The sequence below is a fragment of the Electrophorus electricus genome, chromosome 19 (assembly GCF_013358815.1).
Source record: "Electrophorus electricus isolate fEleEle1 chromosome 19, fEleEle1.pri, whole genome shotgun sequence".
NCBI lineage: Eukaryota > Metazoa > Chordata > Actinopteri > Gymnotiformes > Gymnotidae > Electrophorus > Electrophorus electricus.
Window position 1 is genome coordinate 9258832 of NC_049553.1, and position 14416 is coordinate 9273247.

Sequence of the window (14416 nt, forward strand, 5' to 3'; positions counted from 1 at the left end):
AAGAGACTGCACAAGCTTCCTGCGAGAGAAACGGTCGAATCCTTGGTATGTTACAAAGGAGGACTCTGCAAGACCGGGTTAGATTAGAAACATGAGTTGACAACGACAACTGGTTGTCCAAAGTTATGCCCAGGGAGTTCTCAAAGGAAACAGCAAGCTCATGGTAAGGCTTGGGAGTACCTGGGATGAACAGAAGCTCGGTTTTACTGGGGTTGAGCTTCAAGTGGTGGGCTGTCATCCATGACGCGATGTCAGTCAAGCGTGCTGAGATACGTCTGGAGACCTGCGTGTCAGAGGTTGGAAAAGAAAGAAATAATTGAGCGTCATCAGCATAGCAGTGGTAGGAGAAACCATGAGCAGATATTACATCACCAAGAGAATCGGTACCACCCTGGCGGTTTTGAATGCAGTAGGCACGTATCCAGAAGATAAGCAGTTGTTGACGATGACAGAGACGAAAGGAAGCAGATCTTTTGCGATTGTCTAGAACAGAGCGCAAGGAATTGGATCCAGCGGACATGTAGTCAGGAAGTCAGGAGTTGAAGAATTTCATCTGAAGAGAGAGGAGACAGAGAAGTCAGAGAGTTGGATGTTGGGGAATGCACATCGGTTGGAGGAGTGGGTAACAGAGCAGTGGAAGAAACAGTGGTAAAAATTCATTTCAACCACTGACTTCTTCATGGTTCTACCTTTGGCAGAGCATACAAAGGAGATTTCCCGTCACAACCCAGAACGCCAAATATCTTGAACCAAGTTTCCCATAGGCCCCTGCCTACTCAATTCACAACGTACGCAACCTCAAGCTCTTCCCAGGTAGACACCTCCCTTCACGACGGTGAGGTCAACACAGCGAACCAACCCCTTCAAGCTCAATTTTAAAGCAACCATTTTCAAAACCTCTTTAGACATATAATCATATTGGCCTCCCCGGTGACGTAGGCCATGCCATGCCTACATTTGTGAAGCATTTCATAACTTGGGGGAAACTCATAACAGATTCTCTGTTCACACAGATGTGATATAAAAGACAAAGAAGTTTTATTTTATCTTTTTTTTTTTTTTTGTATGAACTTGTGTTCGACTCTGCTCCTGCCTGACACACTCACCTCTCGGGTCTGTGTTGAAGGACACTCATGGAGCAATACATTTAATGTAAAAAGGAACCTGTGAAATATTTACCCAATTTTTAAAACCAGATTAAGTAGTAGATTTCCAATGTTTTACACTTCGGCAGTACACGGCAAAGGCGATCGCTGTAACTATGTGGCCTAGGTCCCCAGGCCTGCACTGAGGCATACTCAATAAGCAAGCATTTCATTTGCTCTTGAGTACGCAAAATCTGTAACTCAATTTAAAAATGGATTGTAGGTGGGATTTTGCATAACTTGGATTGGTGGAGTCACGAATACTATAGAACCACGTGATCCAATCCCCTCATTTCAGGTCCATATTAAACTTTCTCCTGGGGAGGAAATGGTCCAAAGTCAAAATTGCAAAACATTATGCTTGGTGATCCTAGCAACACCAAGCTGGAAACAGGGAAATTCACTTACACAGTCTTCTGTATGCAGTGATAAAATCATGAAAAGATTTACACGTTTCACTTTGCGAACAAGGTGGATGAACCGTCTGCCTTACTGAACAACCAGTGGATGTACAGGGAGCGTACCTAGCGTGGGAGTTCTCCTACTCCACTGCTGTAGTTGTTTACGTCCCTCCGTGGGCTGTGTCGAAGAGCGCTAGCGACATCTTTCACTCGGTCATCGCGGGACTTCAGAGAAAACATTCCAACGCCCTCTTATTGATCTGTGTTTATTTCAGTCATGTCTCCTTTTCTCCAGTCCTCACCAACTTTAAACAGTATGTTAACCGTGCAACGAGAGGGCATAACCTTTTGGACCATTTTTTACGTCAACGTGAAAAAAAGCATAGAAAACGGGTCCGAACAACACAGCAGATGTGTTGAATGGGATGAAAAGCTTGACAGTCTGTAGAGTACAAGGAGATCAGGCATTTGCATCTGAACTTAATCTAATGTTTCAACAGGTTTGACACAACCCCCACCACTGTGTGCTCAGACGGTGAGACTAGGTCTCCACCCAACCTGCCCCCATTCACACCTCTGTTGGAGTCCCTGCTCTATGACCCATCAACACCCCTGTCACCCTCTCTGCTCTCAGCAGACTTCTGACCCCAGAGGACAGCCTCGTTCCTGCCAATAGCTCCCTTCAAAACAACATTAAAATAACACTTGACCAGGACCAATTCTGCCATCCTCCCTTCATCTCTTCCCCCACAATCAGGAATTCTTAGCTCCCTGCATACTCCCTCATCACCCAGCCCTACCTTCACCATCGTCCAGGTAAAGCGGGAGCTCTACGGGCTTCACAGTCACAGAGCTAGTGGGCCTGATGACATCTGTACTCCTAAAGAATTTTAAAAGTGAACACAACACACAGAATTAAAACAAGAAGCTTGCCATATAAATATGAGCTAAGAATCTTTGATGATGGGAGGTACACTGTTCACAGAGGTGCTGCGATACTGGGTCTGTGTGTGGAGTGGATGGAACAAGCCCCTATTCCATCTCCCTGTTCCAAAAATCTATTTAATATATGGTCTCCAGGTAGGGGACCGGAATTACAAATAGCAAACCTCTGCAGAAAAATCATCAAACAATACCTATGTTATATGCAGACATGCTAATGCTAATGGTACTGATGAGGAAACCACACCCTCGAATCAGAATTTAAATTGCCCAATTTGTATTATTATTTTTTTTTACCTGCTAGTCTCCACAGTAACCTCTGCTGGCTTGAAAGCAAAAGACAGCCACACGCAGGGAGAAATACTAGAGTACCAACTATATAAACAAGGCAGTACGTCCTTCAAGAAGAGAATAGATTGAATATGATTGAATGTGAAGGCAAACTTTGCCTGTCTTTTCAGACTGAAGCCCTAGATCTGGTCCACAGCCATCCTAATATACATGTTTAACACATAAACTGTCTTTTTTAAATTGGTTGTGCCTCACATCATTTGTATCAGATATTTCTAAAATGTTGCTTCCCTTTCTAGTGCTGTTAGTTTTAGTGAACTCTAACCTTATCACAAAGCCTCGTTGGGTGTTTAGTTTAAATCGTACTTCTCATTCATTCTATCTTTTTCAACCGTGCCATCATTCCTCCAGATTCAAAGGGGACAAAGAAAACACATGATCTGGATGTCTGTCACAATTATCCTAAATTAAGTGCAATTGACATGCTAGTGACCAGCAATGGCCCCCTGACGACTGATGAACAAATAAGCAAACTAAAAACGACTTCTGCATTAAAACAATTCGACATGTAAGCGGGGTGTTAATGGATGGCTTGTTCCTTTTCATTTTTGCTATGCTCCTGGAGGGCTTAGACCCCCATTCACACTCACGCGTCTGCCGTTAACTATCGGCAGAGGAAAAACAAAAAACAAAAACAGTTGACTTTCCCTTATGGTAATTCCTGGTTTAAAATTCTAGCTAGGTCACTTTGTCCGTGGAAAGTCATTGGGCGTGAATGACGTCACACGACCCGTTTATTTACATTTAGCTAACGCGTTTATCCAAAGCAACTTATAATTACAAACGAGTACAGCTTGAGCTACTAGGTTAAGGGTCTCGGCTCAGGTGCCCAAGTTGAACCAGCAACCTTTTGATTGCTAGACAAATGCCTTAATCACTGAGCCACCACTGCCTCAAAGCCAATCAAAAATTATTTATTAGACTTTGGACCGAATTTATTGTATCTGTCACATCTTTCTCTGCATTAGCTTGGCGCCAACTCAAAACCAGCCCAACGATCTTGTGAGACACAAGTTAGCAGAAACACAAAAGATCGACGAGCCTTATTTATGTGCTTTACATAAGTACCAGCTTCATGGAGGAAGCTTCTGAATATGCTGAACATAATCGTGGACCTTATTTCTCGTCTCCAAATAGCGGACTAGGCGGCTGACTACCTTTCGTCTTTAATTGGTATCTCAAAATGTTTTCATCATACACTATGTCATATTGCAGCCAACGTCTATACAGACGCACGTACTTGGGCAACATACGCCATACATTGGTTTAAAACTAGGCCTACATTTTCAAATCACATATGACCAAAAGGCCGAGATAGAGCACAGTTTCTCAGGAAGAAAACAAAAGGACACGTGCGCTATTGCGTTTAATGTTTTCATATCTGCCACTAGCCTCTATTCGTGGCAAGCAGTTTATTAAACGACCAAGATATTTTAGCTGATTGTCGTCTCATCAACAGTCACGCAAAAGAACGTCTAGCAGTCATTGGCCTGTGGCCTCGGTAAACCGCTGCAAATGTTACTTTAAACACGCACCTATCGACTGCCGTTACAAGCAAAAGCAATTTCCATACTTCGAACTTAGCACTGCTTTTAAACAGTCAGATCACGCCAAAAGATTGTTTTATTCCGAAAGAAATTAAACAATTCTAGCGCGTTTGTTCAAAAGGGCGATTTTAGGCTTACGGTGAAAAAACTTGTGACGCGCACTATTACTGAGAGTAGTTTCTCTCTCCAAAAACGTACCGTTACACAAATGATGATTCTGCTTTGAACAGCACTTCTCCCCATTTCCCTAATATTATTATATACTATATTTACATAGCATGTTATTTTCCAAGAAAAATGCTTACCTCACATTATACGTGCGTCTGAGTCAGAGCGGGTCTTAAATTTAGGCCTGCAAAGTAAATCCGCGTCACGGCAAGAGGATCTGCAGTTCGGTTCTACGTTTGGCAACTACTAAGTGCATCATTTCTAAAGACTAATTCCTCATACGTGCGATTATCAAGCAGATTTGGCATCACGTCCTACACAAGTGAGAGATTAGAGAGCTAGAGGCTTCCTGGTTGACTAAAACTGCGGGCATGATTTTATTTTAGGCTTTCTATCTGAAATAGTCAACTTACTCAGTACTAAAAACACATCCTTCAAAACCTAGGTAAAACGTAGCTTCAAAATGAATCCCTGAGCCATTTATATTTTTCTTCTTCATTTCTTTCTTTGTCCTTAAAATTGTTTTGTATTCATTTTGGCAGCTTGAATTTTGGGAAAGGGTTCAGGTTCCTCTTGTTCTTAACATTTAAAGGCTTCTAAATGTGTTGTGAAACAGGTAGTCAGAAGCCACAGCATTATCAGATGCTGATGCACGTCTAGCTTCCAGAATCTGCATATATTTTACAAATTGACAGGGAAAGATGATGGAAGGTAGGGATGAGTTTGATTTCCAAACTCAGTATAGGGCTGGGCTTCCCGTGGTTCTTTTTAAAGAGAGGTATGCCTCATTTGAGTTGATCAAGTGTCTTCAAATAATCATTTTTATCCAGGTGACTACAAGCAAAGCAAAGCACCATATCCTTCATTTAATAGGTCAGTTACACTCCATGTTTATCAAAAGCATTTAATATTAATGGTCATAGTAATGCCACACAAATTCACAAAGTGTTTAAGACATGTCTGGCTCAGTTTGCTTTCTGTGTGAACTCACTAAAACAGTGCAGATTTTAAATAAATGACCACAAAAAGAAGAAATGATATATTGCAACAGGAAAAATAGATTTTTCTTTAGAAATGAAAGAGTAGTTCAAAGAGAACTCAGCACCTTCTATATCATAATTGTAACCAACATTTTCATTATATGTGAAATAATTGATTCAAGCTTAAGACTAGAAATTAAAAAGAAATTACAGTTTATCAATCGAATGGGAAATTCGATTCACACTTATCCTCATTCCAGTAAAATGCCACAGTATTTACAGTTTGATGTGAACAAAACAAACAAACAAACAAACAAAAACTTCTCAGTTTTTGGTTTATGACAACCAACTGCAGATAAATTCTGTATAACCAAGATTATGCCTCGGTCGTCATTGCAACTGTTTTCTCCCAGACAATGTTTAAAACAAATTCAAGCACCACTAAATGTGTCAATTCTTAAATTTAAAAAACAAAAAAACAAAAAAACAGTTCTGAATTTATTTCCCCCCTACAATACAAGGTAAAGGGCAGGGTAAACGGGGTCACAAGATGCAGCAATAAGAAGCGCTTACATTTCATTTTGCTGCCAATTTTAGTTACAAAAGTGGCTTTTTGCTCTTATACAAAAGACATCATTTAGTTAGACAAACTACTTCTGCTCTGAATTCTATAATCTACAGAAAATGGAGCTATAGTTATTAAAGAATTAATATATAGCCCAAGTTGGGAGTTTAAGGGACAATTTACTCTTGAATCTCTCCTTTAAAAAAACTTACAGAGCAACAAGAATAATAGAAAACCTTAGACATCTCTAATAAACCCTAAAGAAAAAAAACAGGGGAACATTTTATACCCAATAAATAGAAGAAAGAAGTTAAATAAAAAATGTACAATTAAAAAAAAAATAAATCAAGAGAATAAATCTGTATATTAAGCAAAAAAGGAGAGGTAAAACACGATTCACTAAACAAATTCATGACTAATTGTATTCTCACAAAAATCAAGAAAACATTAATGGAAAAGACCCGATGCAATCCTAAAATGCTTTTGTCATGATATAGGTTTCTCTTCCCATGGAAATACCATGACATCATAAACACAAAGATTCTCACACACTGTATCTAAAATTGAAAAAGTCTTTTAAAACCCGTATATTTTGAACCATTCCAAACAAATGCATTTTTTTTTTAATTCTTAATGCTTTAGAAAAATGTTCATATATCTATTATTAGTATTATTCATTTATATCTTCACTAAATACAAGTCACAAGGCCAATGTGGTATATATCTAGGCTTTTCTAGTTTTGAAAATAAATTAATTAAAAAAAAAACAGCACCAATGGAAAAGTACAAACAGCATTTACACATTTCAGTATTCAAGACAGAAACAGAATGACCCAGAAGAAAGAAAATGAGGAAAAAAAAAAGAATAGAGAGATGCCATTTTATTGTATGTTCTATCGCCATGACTATGACAGCACAGACCGCGTTTCATTATGTCCCTCAGGGCCAATCAGAGGTTGGTATGTTAGGTTGCTGAGAGTAAACTGGAGTCTTGTTGGCTGATTGGTATTGTAAACAATCCCAAGTAAACTGGTTTATGTTTGGCTGTTCACAAATATTAGCAGTAGTAGTACTTAAAAAATGCAAATGTAGGAAAAATAAAGACAAATTCTCTAAAATAACTTGTCCTGGCAAACAGGAGTTTTGGTTATGGCTGGGGGCGCCGGAGTGGGGAGAACAGCGTTGATTTCACCGAAAACTGGGGGCAGAGGTCTGAAACATAATAATAAAAAAACAATTTTAGTGTGCAGTGACTCATTATTATTTGATGTACCTTCAGTGTCACAAAGTGTGAGTACACTATAGCAATGTGACCAAAAAATTATAAGTCTGTTGAAGGTCAAGGTAAGACAGACATATTGTGTGAGTGTGTGCTGGAGTGAGAATTCCTGTGCTCGCATGTGTCCTCACCAAGCTAAAGGAGTCATAAATGTTCATTAGGTCCTCTATGCGGTATTGTTCCAACACCACCACGTTAGAGAGGTTGGGGCTGCGCTCTCTGGCACAGTCTTCACAGTGCACCACGTACATCTTTTTGCTGCCATTCTCACTTGTCACGAACAGCAGGTTGAAAACCTCCACCTTCACAATGAGAAACATGCACATATAGGTTAAGACCATGTGCCCTTAATATATTTGCCAAATCAATATACATGGACAGTCTCATGATTGTGGCAAATTTGAATCTGTTGGTAATCATAAGCTTGGTTAGGGCAACTTGGGACAGACAAGGCCAGGAAGCGACAGAGCTTTAATGTCATGAATAGGTTTCACCAGAGCACTCACATCACACTCGTTGCAGTAGTATGCTGGCTCATCTTTCACTCTGCTCTGGTAAGAGATCTTCTTCCCTTCTGCTACTAGTTGGTCTCTCAGAATTTGAATGTGCTTCATGGATTGCAGGAGACAGTGCCTAAGTGCAAGACAAGAGAGGAGAAAGTTACCATTTACACTACATACCTATACAGTATATTAGTACACATTCAAACAGAACTCTTGCCTTGCACAAAATCTTTTTAAACAGCAATAATATATAGCCCCTGATAGTGCTCTTGTGACTACATATGGCAGTTTTAGAATACTCACTTAATCATCTTGTAAGCGGTGGGGTCAGTAATTTTGACTGTGCGGGCCACGTTCCAGGACACATGGATCATCGGTACGATGGACTTCACTTTCTTCACCTCATTCCATTCAAACCTTTCCATAGCCAATTGGTACTGGTATGCTGAAAGTGCATCATGAATACAGTCATAAACAAGGCAGGGAAAAACAAACAACCAACAATATTTTTTAGATATCTCATTATCTCTCATTAGTGGCTTTCTTAGGGACAACCTCTTTTTCTATTCAGTCTGGCCACTTGGTGGATAATTACCATTGAGTGGTCCCACATTCCATGCAATGTTATTGCACCAGCCCACAGCCTGGACCCAGTGCACTGTGCCTGCATTGATCCACACCAAGTCTCCAGGTCTCTGGATGAAGCGATATACTGGGATATTGGAACAGTAGAGATCCTCCAACACAGGCCACCATGAGCCAGTCAGGTAGTCCACCCCATGCCTGGTTGAGAGATCATGAAGACATGATTAAATCAGGCATGATTCCACTGACGAAAACCCAAATCCCCTACAATTTCTGCAAATTTTTATCCCAAATATCTAAAATTGGGGGTGTTTTTTTTATCCTCAAATATGGAAACCCATCTAGTCTTACTGAAACATTAATATCATCATATTAAAGATTAGGTTCTGAAATGTTCATCTTAACCATCCAAGACTGACAGTGGTAAATGTAGTTCAATCTTACAATGATTTAATCAAGCTACAATGGTTCTTACTTCTCACAAAAATCACTAATGGCTTGCCAGTAGTCATCATGGACAGCAAACCACTCACAGTCTCCAGGGCCAATGTTAATGTTCACAGAGCAGAAATTATTATTCTCCTGGTGGCCTATGAACAGGCACATAAACAAAAATATTAAAACCAAGCATAATCATATTGCTTTAACGAAAACTTCAGTTAAACCTCTATACATTTTCTCCACACAAGAATAAAACATTTAGGCTTTAATATTCCATATTTATAAAACCATACTGGTGGTTTTGTGAGGGTTACACTGAGGGTGCAGACCCATACCCACCTGGTGTCCGACTGCCTGGGACCTTCATGTAGAGCTGCACAGAGTTCATGCCTAGGATGGTATGGCCGACATGACTCAGCATGTTACCACTAGAGGAGACACGCATGAATGCTGGCAATTTCTGCAACTCCTGGAGCTGGGGTTTCCACCTAAATACATAAGCCCATGAGTTATCATAGCCATAATTCAAAATCACTTCATGTGGCAACATATGTTAACATACTGATATACTAACAAGTTGTGTTTTACACATAATGCAAGCTTTGATGCAAGATAAAACTTACAAGATGAAAGCACTAGGCATGTACATCATTCCTAACACACCTGGCAGCATATCACAGATTAACCAGCAGAGGTCAGAAAGACCAAAGCATATGGAAGCTTCTAGAAAAAACAAACCTGCAAAAGTCAATACAAAATCACTGGCCCCAAGGTTTCTTGGCATCTTACCTTTTGGGGTCAGAGAGGTCGATGTTGGTGCCAAATTTGATGATTTTCCCTCCGGGTTTCTGCTCTGAGCTAGAAATGGAGAGAAGCCATGTGAGGGGGAAATTAAATAAAGTTGTGCCCAAGGTGTAAGAGACCTTGACTTTGATCAGCCTTAGATAGACTTCAAATCAAAGTAGCAAATCTAAATATTAAGTCTTTATTTTTTCACAAATGGCGTACAATGAAATGAAATATATAAAATACCTAGGGCCTGAATTGGAGGGGTTGCAACTTGGGCTGTCCAAGTTAATGACGGGCTTCTTTTCATCTTCATCTTCATCCTCCTCATCACTGCTTTTTTCTTCCTAAAGAAACAGAGCAAAAAAAGAGTTATGAGTGAACGAACCCCCATCCACACCTTGCATAATGCAGTGCATAATTGAGCACACTCCTTAGAAACATGAATGTTAGCCCAACCTGTAGGCTTTCCTGGAAGCTAGAGGCCTGGTACTGGGCATATTTGGAGATGGTGGTGTGTGATCGGCTGCTCTCACAGGGCCAGATCTGCCCCATGCCATTGGGGTCCCAGTTCTCATCAGCTGGCTGCTGCACCTGAGTTCTCACCTCCACTGCATGGTCACCATTTGCCTCCACGAGGGACTTGGTGGAGAACAGACCCAGGTCTGTTTTGTTAAAGAGATAAAGAGCACAGAGAAAGAGCAGACAGATTCTGTGAGAGTCCAGCAATAATGACTCCACCTGAGGCACTGTGGGTATTGAAGAGGTTGGCGCTGCACTGCTGTTGTACTCACTCAGCCTGAGGGAGCCTGCCAGGCCTCTGATGACAGTAATGGGGTTCTTGGGGTCTGTGCAGAACTGCAGCAGCACAGGAGAGAAGGCATCTCTCTTGCTCTCCAGCTGCAAGGCAAGCATGGCAGAACCAACAAGAATTTAGTTTTTGTACAAGTGGTGGTCACTGTTATGCGTTCAGCAAAAAGCTTGGGGTGCAGTGTGAGAAACACCGTTTCTTGTAACTCCGCTACAAATGGAGCTACAAAAGTAGTAAGTGGACAGGCGAAAAGAATCAGGCAGCTCCTAAGTACTTACATAGATGCTTGGTGTAGGAGGGTTGAGTTTTTCCCGTGGGATTGGGTGTTCCATGTTCAAAATCGGTTTCACTGAGAAGGCTGGGTGTAGGTAGGACTCTTTGAACTTTCCCCTCACACGGGCTCCCCTAAAACATTGAGGAATGGAGGGAGGAAAAAAAAACAAACAAAAAAAAACATTGAGACTCATCAGTGCCGCCTGATCTTTTTTTTTTTTGTATTTTGTACATTATTTAAACAACTTTTATTATTTATTTAACCTTTCTTTAGTGAGGATCAGGACTATTAATCATTAGCATAAAACATCCATCCAAATAAAAGTCCATCAGTAATATAATTACATACATGTGCCATGCACTAGCCTTTTGTAACTGCAAGTCAGTTATCCTCTTCACTCATTGGTTCAAGTGACAGTTACTAAGAATTTATACATGTAACGACTGTCACCTTTTAAAAGCTTGACTGTCACTCACTTGCAAGATCTGATAATTTCACTGGCTGTGTTCTGGATGTTGATCTCCTCCAATGGAATTCTCTTCTCCTCTACTTCAGATGCAATGAAGGTCTCCCTGTCTCCACTCTCCACTTTAATGAGGCGAATCTTTAGCTCTTTCGGTGGCCCATCTGTCAGGGCCTTCAGCTTCTGGAAGTCCGATGAATCCAGCACACATGAAGATGATAGATGATCTAACGTAGCACTTTCAGAGTCAACACCTTTCTCCCTGCTCCGAGACACCCATTCCTCCCTCTCACTTGCTTCCTCTTTCTTTCTCTTTCCATCTCGCTCTTTATCCTTCTCCCTGATCTCTTTACTCTGAAGGTCTAGGTTACCTCTCTTCTCTTTGTGAGGTTTGCCCTCCTTGTGCCGCCTGCTGGAGCTTGACGACGAAGATGAGGAGGAAGATGAAGAGAGGGATATATCTTCTCGTTTTTCTCTGCGTTTTTTCTTTCTCTCCTTCCTCTCCTCATGTTTTTTGCTACTACTGCTGTGTTTGTGTTTCCTCTCTAGGTCATGCTCTTTTTCTCTGTCTTGGTTCCGCTCCCTCTCCTTCTCAGGATTGCGCATCTTATGTGCGCCAAGCTTGCTGTGGTCTGACTTGTAGGGAAGTGTAGGTTGGTTCAACATCATCTCACAACTGCGGCCCAGTTCTGCAAGTGAAGTTTCCGAGATAGTTGTTAGCTTGGGCCTCCTTGCCACCCCTGTAGAGTCATGTACAGTACTAAAATCATCTTCATCTCTGGGGCCATTCCAAATCCTCTCTTCCCCCTCACATCCAGAGCAATCTGACTGACTTAACAAAATCTCTTCTTTTCTCTCGGGTGCCCATCCTGATGGTGATGCAGGGTGGGTATGCTCTGAGGTAGTATTTATAGGGGTTTGGGCTGACTTATTGAATCCTGGATGGATGGCTGAACCTGATGTGGGAGAAGTGCTTTGCTGTCTGCAGATATCTGGGCCCAGTGATAGTGAGGAAGAGTACTTGACTCCTACCAGGGCAGAAGGAGGTGGCCGACCAAACGGCCCTCCTCGGTAGGCATATTTCTGGCTTTCCAGCACAGAGGCTAAGTTTTTAAACATGCTGTTAACACCTGTCTGATGCAGGTGTGGCCTCAATGGCGGTGGTGAACACGAAGGTGTATTGTCTTCTTGTTCTACATCCTCCTCCTCCTCCTCCTCACACTCACTTTTCACAGCCTCTGGAAGTCCATACAGCTTGGCCAGATCACTATGGCGATAGTTTGTTCCCGTGATGTTAACACCACTGTCAGCTTTTGGGATAATTTTCAGTACCTCCTCATCTTCCTCAACTGAAGAAGTACGACTGCAAGGGGATGCCAAAGAGCCCTGACGACTCAGGACAGGAGGACTAGCATGGGTGTCTGTTAAATATTCCTCAGTGGATGTTTGTTTGAGGGCAGGCATAAGGTCAGGAGCACACAGATAATTCTTCACGGGTGCCACAGTGACAGAAAATGGCAGCTCTGGGTCGGTCTGTCCACCCTCTTGACCAGAGTAGAGCTCTTCCTCTTTCTTAATGGAATCATCCAACATCTTCATGATGTTCGCCAAACCATCAGGCAAGAGTTCAGATTGCTCCTCCTCAAACTGGGCAGTGTATGAATCCCCACTGCAGGTACTGGCACTGCTTCCAAGACTACTAAACTTATGGAGGTTGCCTGTACTCTTGCCTGTTGAAGGACAAGATGATACAGTTTCCCTGGAGAATGCCTGGTAGAGTTTTGGGGGTTCTCGTATGGCTGAAGGATTTGGGATAGTACCCAAAGTCCTTACCTCGAGTGGGCTCTTATGAACAGGAGTGTCTTTGGATGGGCAGGGGCTAATCTGTATTGTTTGGTTATCTGAGGAGTCCGTTGGTTCTGGCCTACAAGGGTATTCAGCTGTGGGAATCCCTGAGGTATTCTGTGAATGGGGGCTAAGTGAAGCTCCACTGTTCCACCGCTCTCTCTGCCTCTGTTTCTCACGCGCATAGTCTGTTTGAGGGGTGAGAGGAGGTGGTCGAGACCTTTCTAAGGGCACTGTGCCAGGCACGGATGGACGAAGAGATACACCACCCCGGCTCAACCAGGGAAAAGGTGGAGATGTCTGGCTTGGCGGTGAGATTGAGGAAGGTGCAATGGCTGGAGATAGATGTGGCGGGGGTGGTTCAGTAGCACTGTTTGAGAGCAAACACTCCAGATTCTCGACTGGAGACTGTCCAGGTGCCTTCATCCCTCCTTCCTTCCCCTCTCTCTTCTGTTTTTTCTCCTCATCCTCCTGTTCCCTCCCTCTCTTTTCAGCTTGCATGTGGCCCTGGAGCTCAGCGTCAAGCTTTTTCAGTGCATCCTCAATGGACTGGGGGCTGGAGAGAGCAGGTTGTTGGCATGGCCTTTGATATGTATGGACTGGAGAAACCTGAGACCCTGCGGGGACTGCCTGGTAAGGCAGCTTAGGATACTGTGGGTCAGACTGAGAAGGTTGAAGAGCTGCATTCACAGTGGTTGGTGCTCCAGACGTGGGGTTGTGGAGGGGTAAACTGGCAACCTGTGGGAAGTTATTCGAGGCCCTGCTGGTGATGACACTATTTCCTGATCTCTGGAACCCTGAGCTAAGAGAGGAAGGAGCCGAGGACCCTACTCGAGCATAATGGGGTCTGCCCTGCCCTTGGTGGATGAGAGGGTGTGTCTGATGATTTGTTTTGGGCTCCTGATGATGGTGGGGGAGAGTTACAGTGCTGGACTGGGCTTGTGCAGATGGAGCTGGTTTACGGTTTGAGATTAGCACTGAAGGGTCCGTGGCTCTCCAGCTGTCCACGGTTCTGGTTTCAGGACAGGTAGTAGAGGGCACTGAGCTCATAGTGGAGACAGTGTTTGCACTGCTGTAGATACCCCGAGAAGAAGGGGGAACTGAGGGCTCCAGGGAAGGCGTGTTGGGGGTAATAACCTGGGACCGAGGAAGAGCCTGAGTGGTGCCTGCATCTTGGCTCTCTGCAGTCCTATTCTGCTTCTGCTTTAGGGAAGAAGGAGCAACCTGAGGATCCATCAGTGGGCAGTGGGAACTTGACTCCTATGGAGAAATGCAAAGGTTCACACAATTAAAAGTTCAGGTTTTTAATAAAACTTAGCCAACTTAAATT

The 14416-nt window shown here is 42.6% G+C and overlaps 1 protein-coding gene, 1 long non-coding RNA gene and 1 pseudogene across 7 annotated transcripts in view; all 3 read right to left on the reverse strand.

Annotated features, from left to right (window-relative positions):
- Positions 1-242: 242 nt before the first annotated feature.
- On the reverse strand, positions 243-4898 carry LOC118243037. 2 transcript variants are annotated; one of them, XR_004777151.1, is made up of 5 exons: positions 4692-4881; positions 2347-2426; positions 1670-1771; positions 391-553; positions 243-283 (listed from the first exon to the last, which is right to left on the reverse strand). It is a non-coding gene; the product is annotated as an uncharacterized LOC118243037 (long non-coding RNA). The 2 variants fall into 2 exon arrangements; XR_004777150.1 differs by lacking the exon at positions 243-283 and having other exon boundaries at positions 358-553; positions 4692-4898.
- On the reverse strand, positions 2512-2630 carry LOC113585099 (annotated as a pseudogene).
- A 544-nt stretch (positions 4899-5442) lies between the features above and the next one.
- Positions 5443-14416, reverse strand: part of kdm6ba (lysine (K)-specific demethylase 6B, a) — a 72917-nt gene continuing 63943 nt past the window's right edge. For all 5 annotated transcript variants that reach the window (XM_035536562.1, XM_035536560.1, XM_035536564.1 and 2 more), the window contains 13 exons: positions 11255-14346; positions 10783-10909; positions 10488-10593; positions 10153-10358; positions 9940-10040; positions 9697-9765; positions 9247-9395; positions 8942-9056; positions 8477-8664; positions 8185-8326; positions 7885-8011; positions 7510-7680; positions 5443-7311 (listed from right to left, as the gene is read on the reverse strand). In XM_035536562.1, the coding sequence (XP_035392455.1) occupies positions 7288-7311; positions 7510-7680; positions 7885-8011; positions 8185-8326; positions 8477-8664; positions 8942-9056; positions 9247-9395; positions 9697-9765; positions 9940-10040; positions 10153-10358; positions 10488-10593; positions 10783-10909; positions 11255-14346 (4617 nt within the window). In that variant the 3' untranslated portion in view covers positions 5443-7287. The remainder of the gene's footprint in view (positions 7312-7509; positions 7681-7884; positions 8012-8184; positions 8327-8476; positions 8665-8941; positions 9057-9246; positions 9396-9696; positions 9766-9939; positions 10041-10152; positions 10359-10487; positions 10594-10782; positions 10910-11254; positions 14347-14416) is intronic.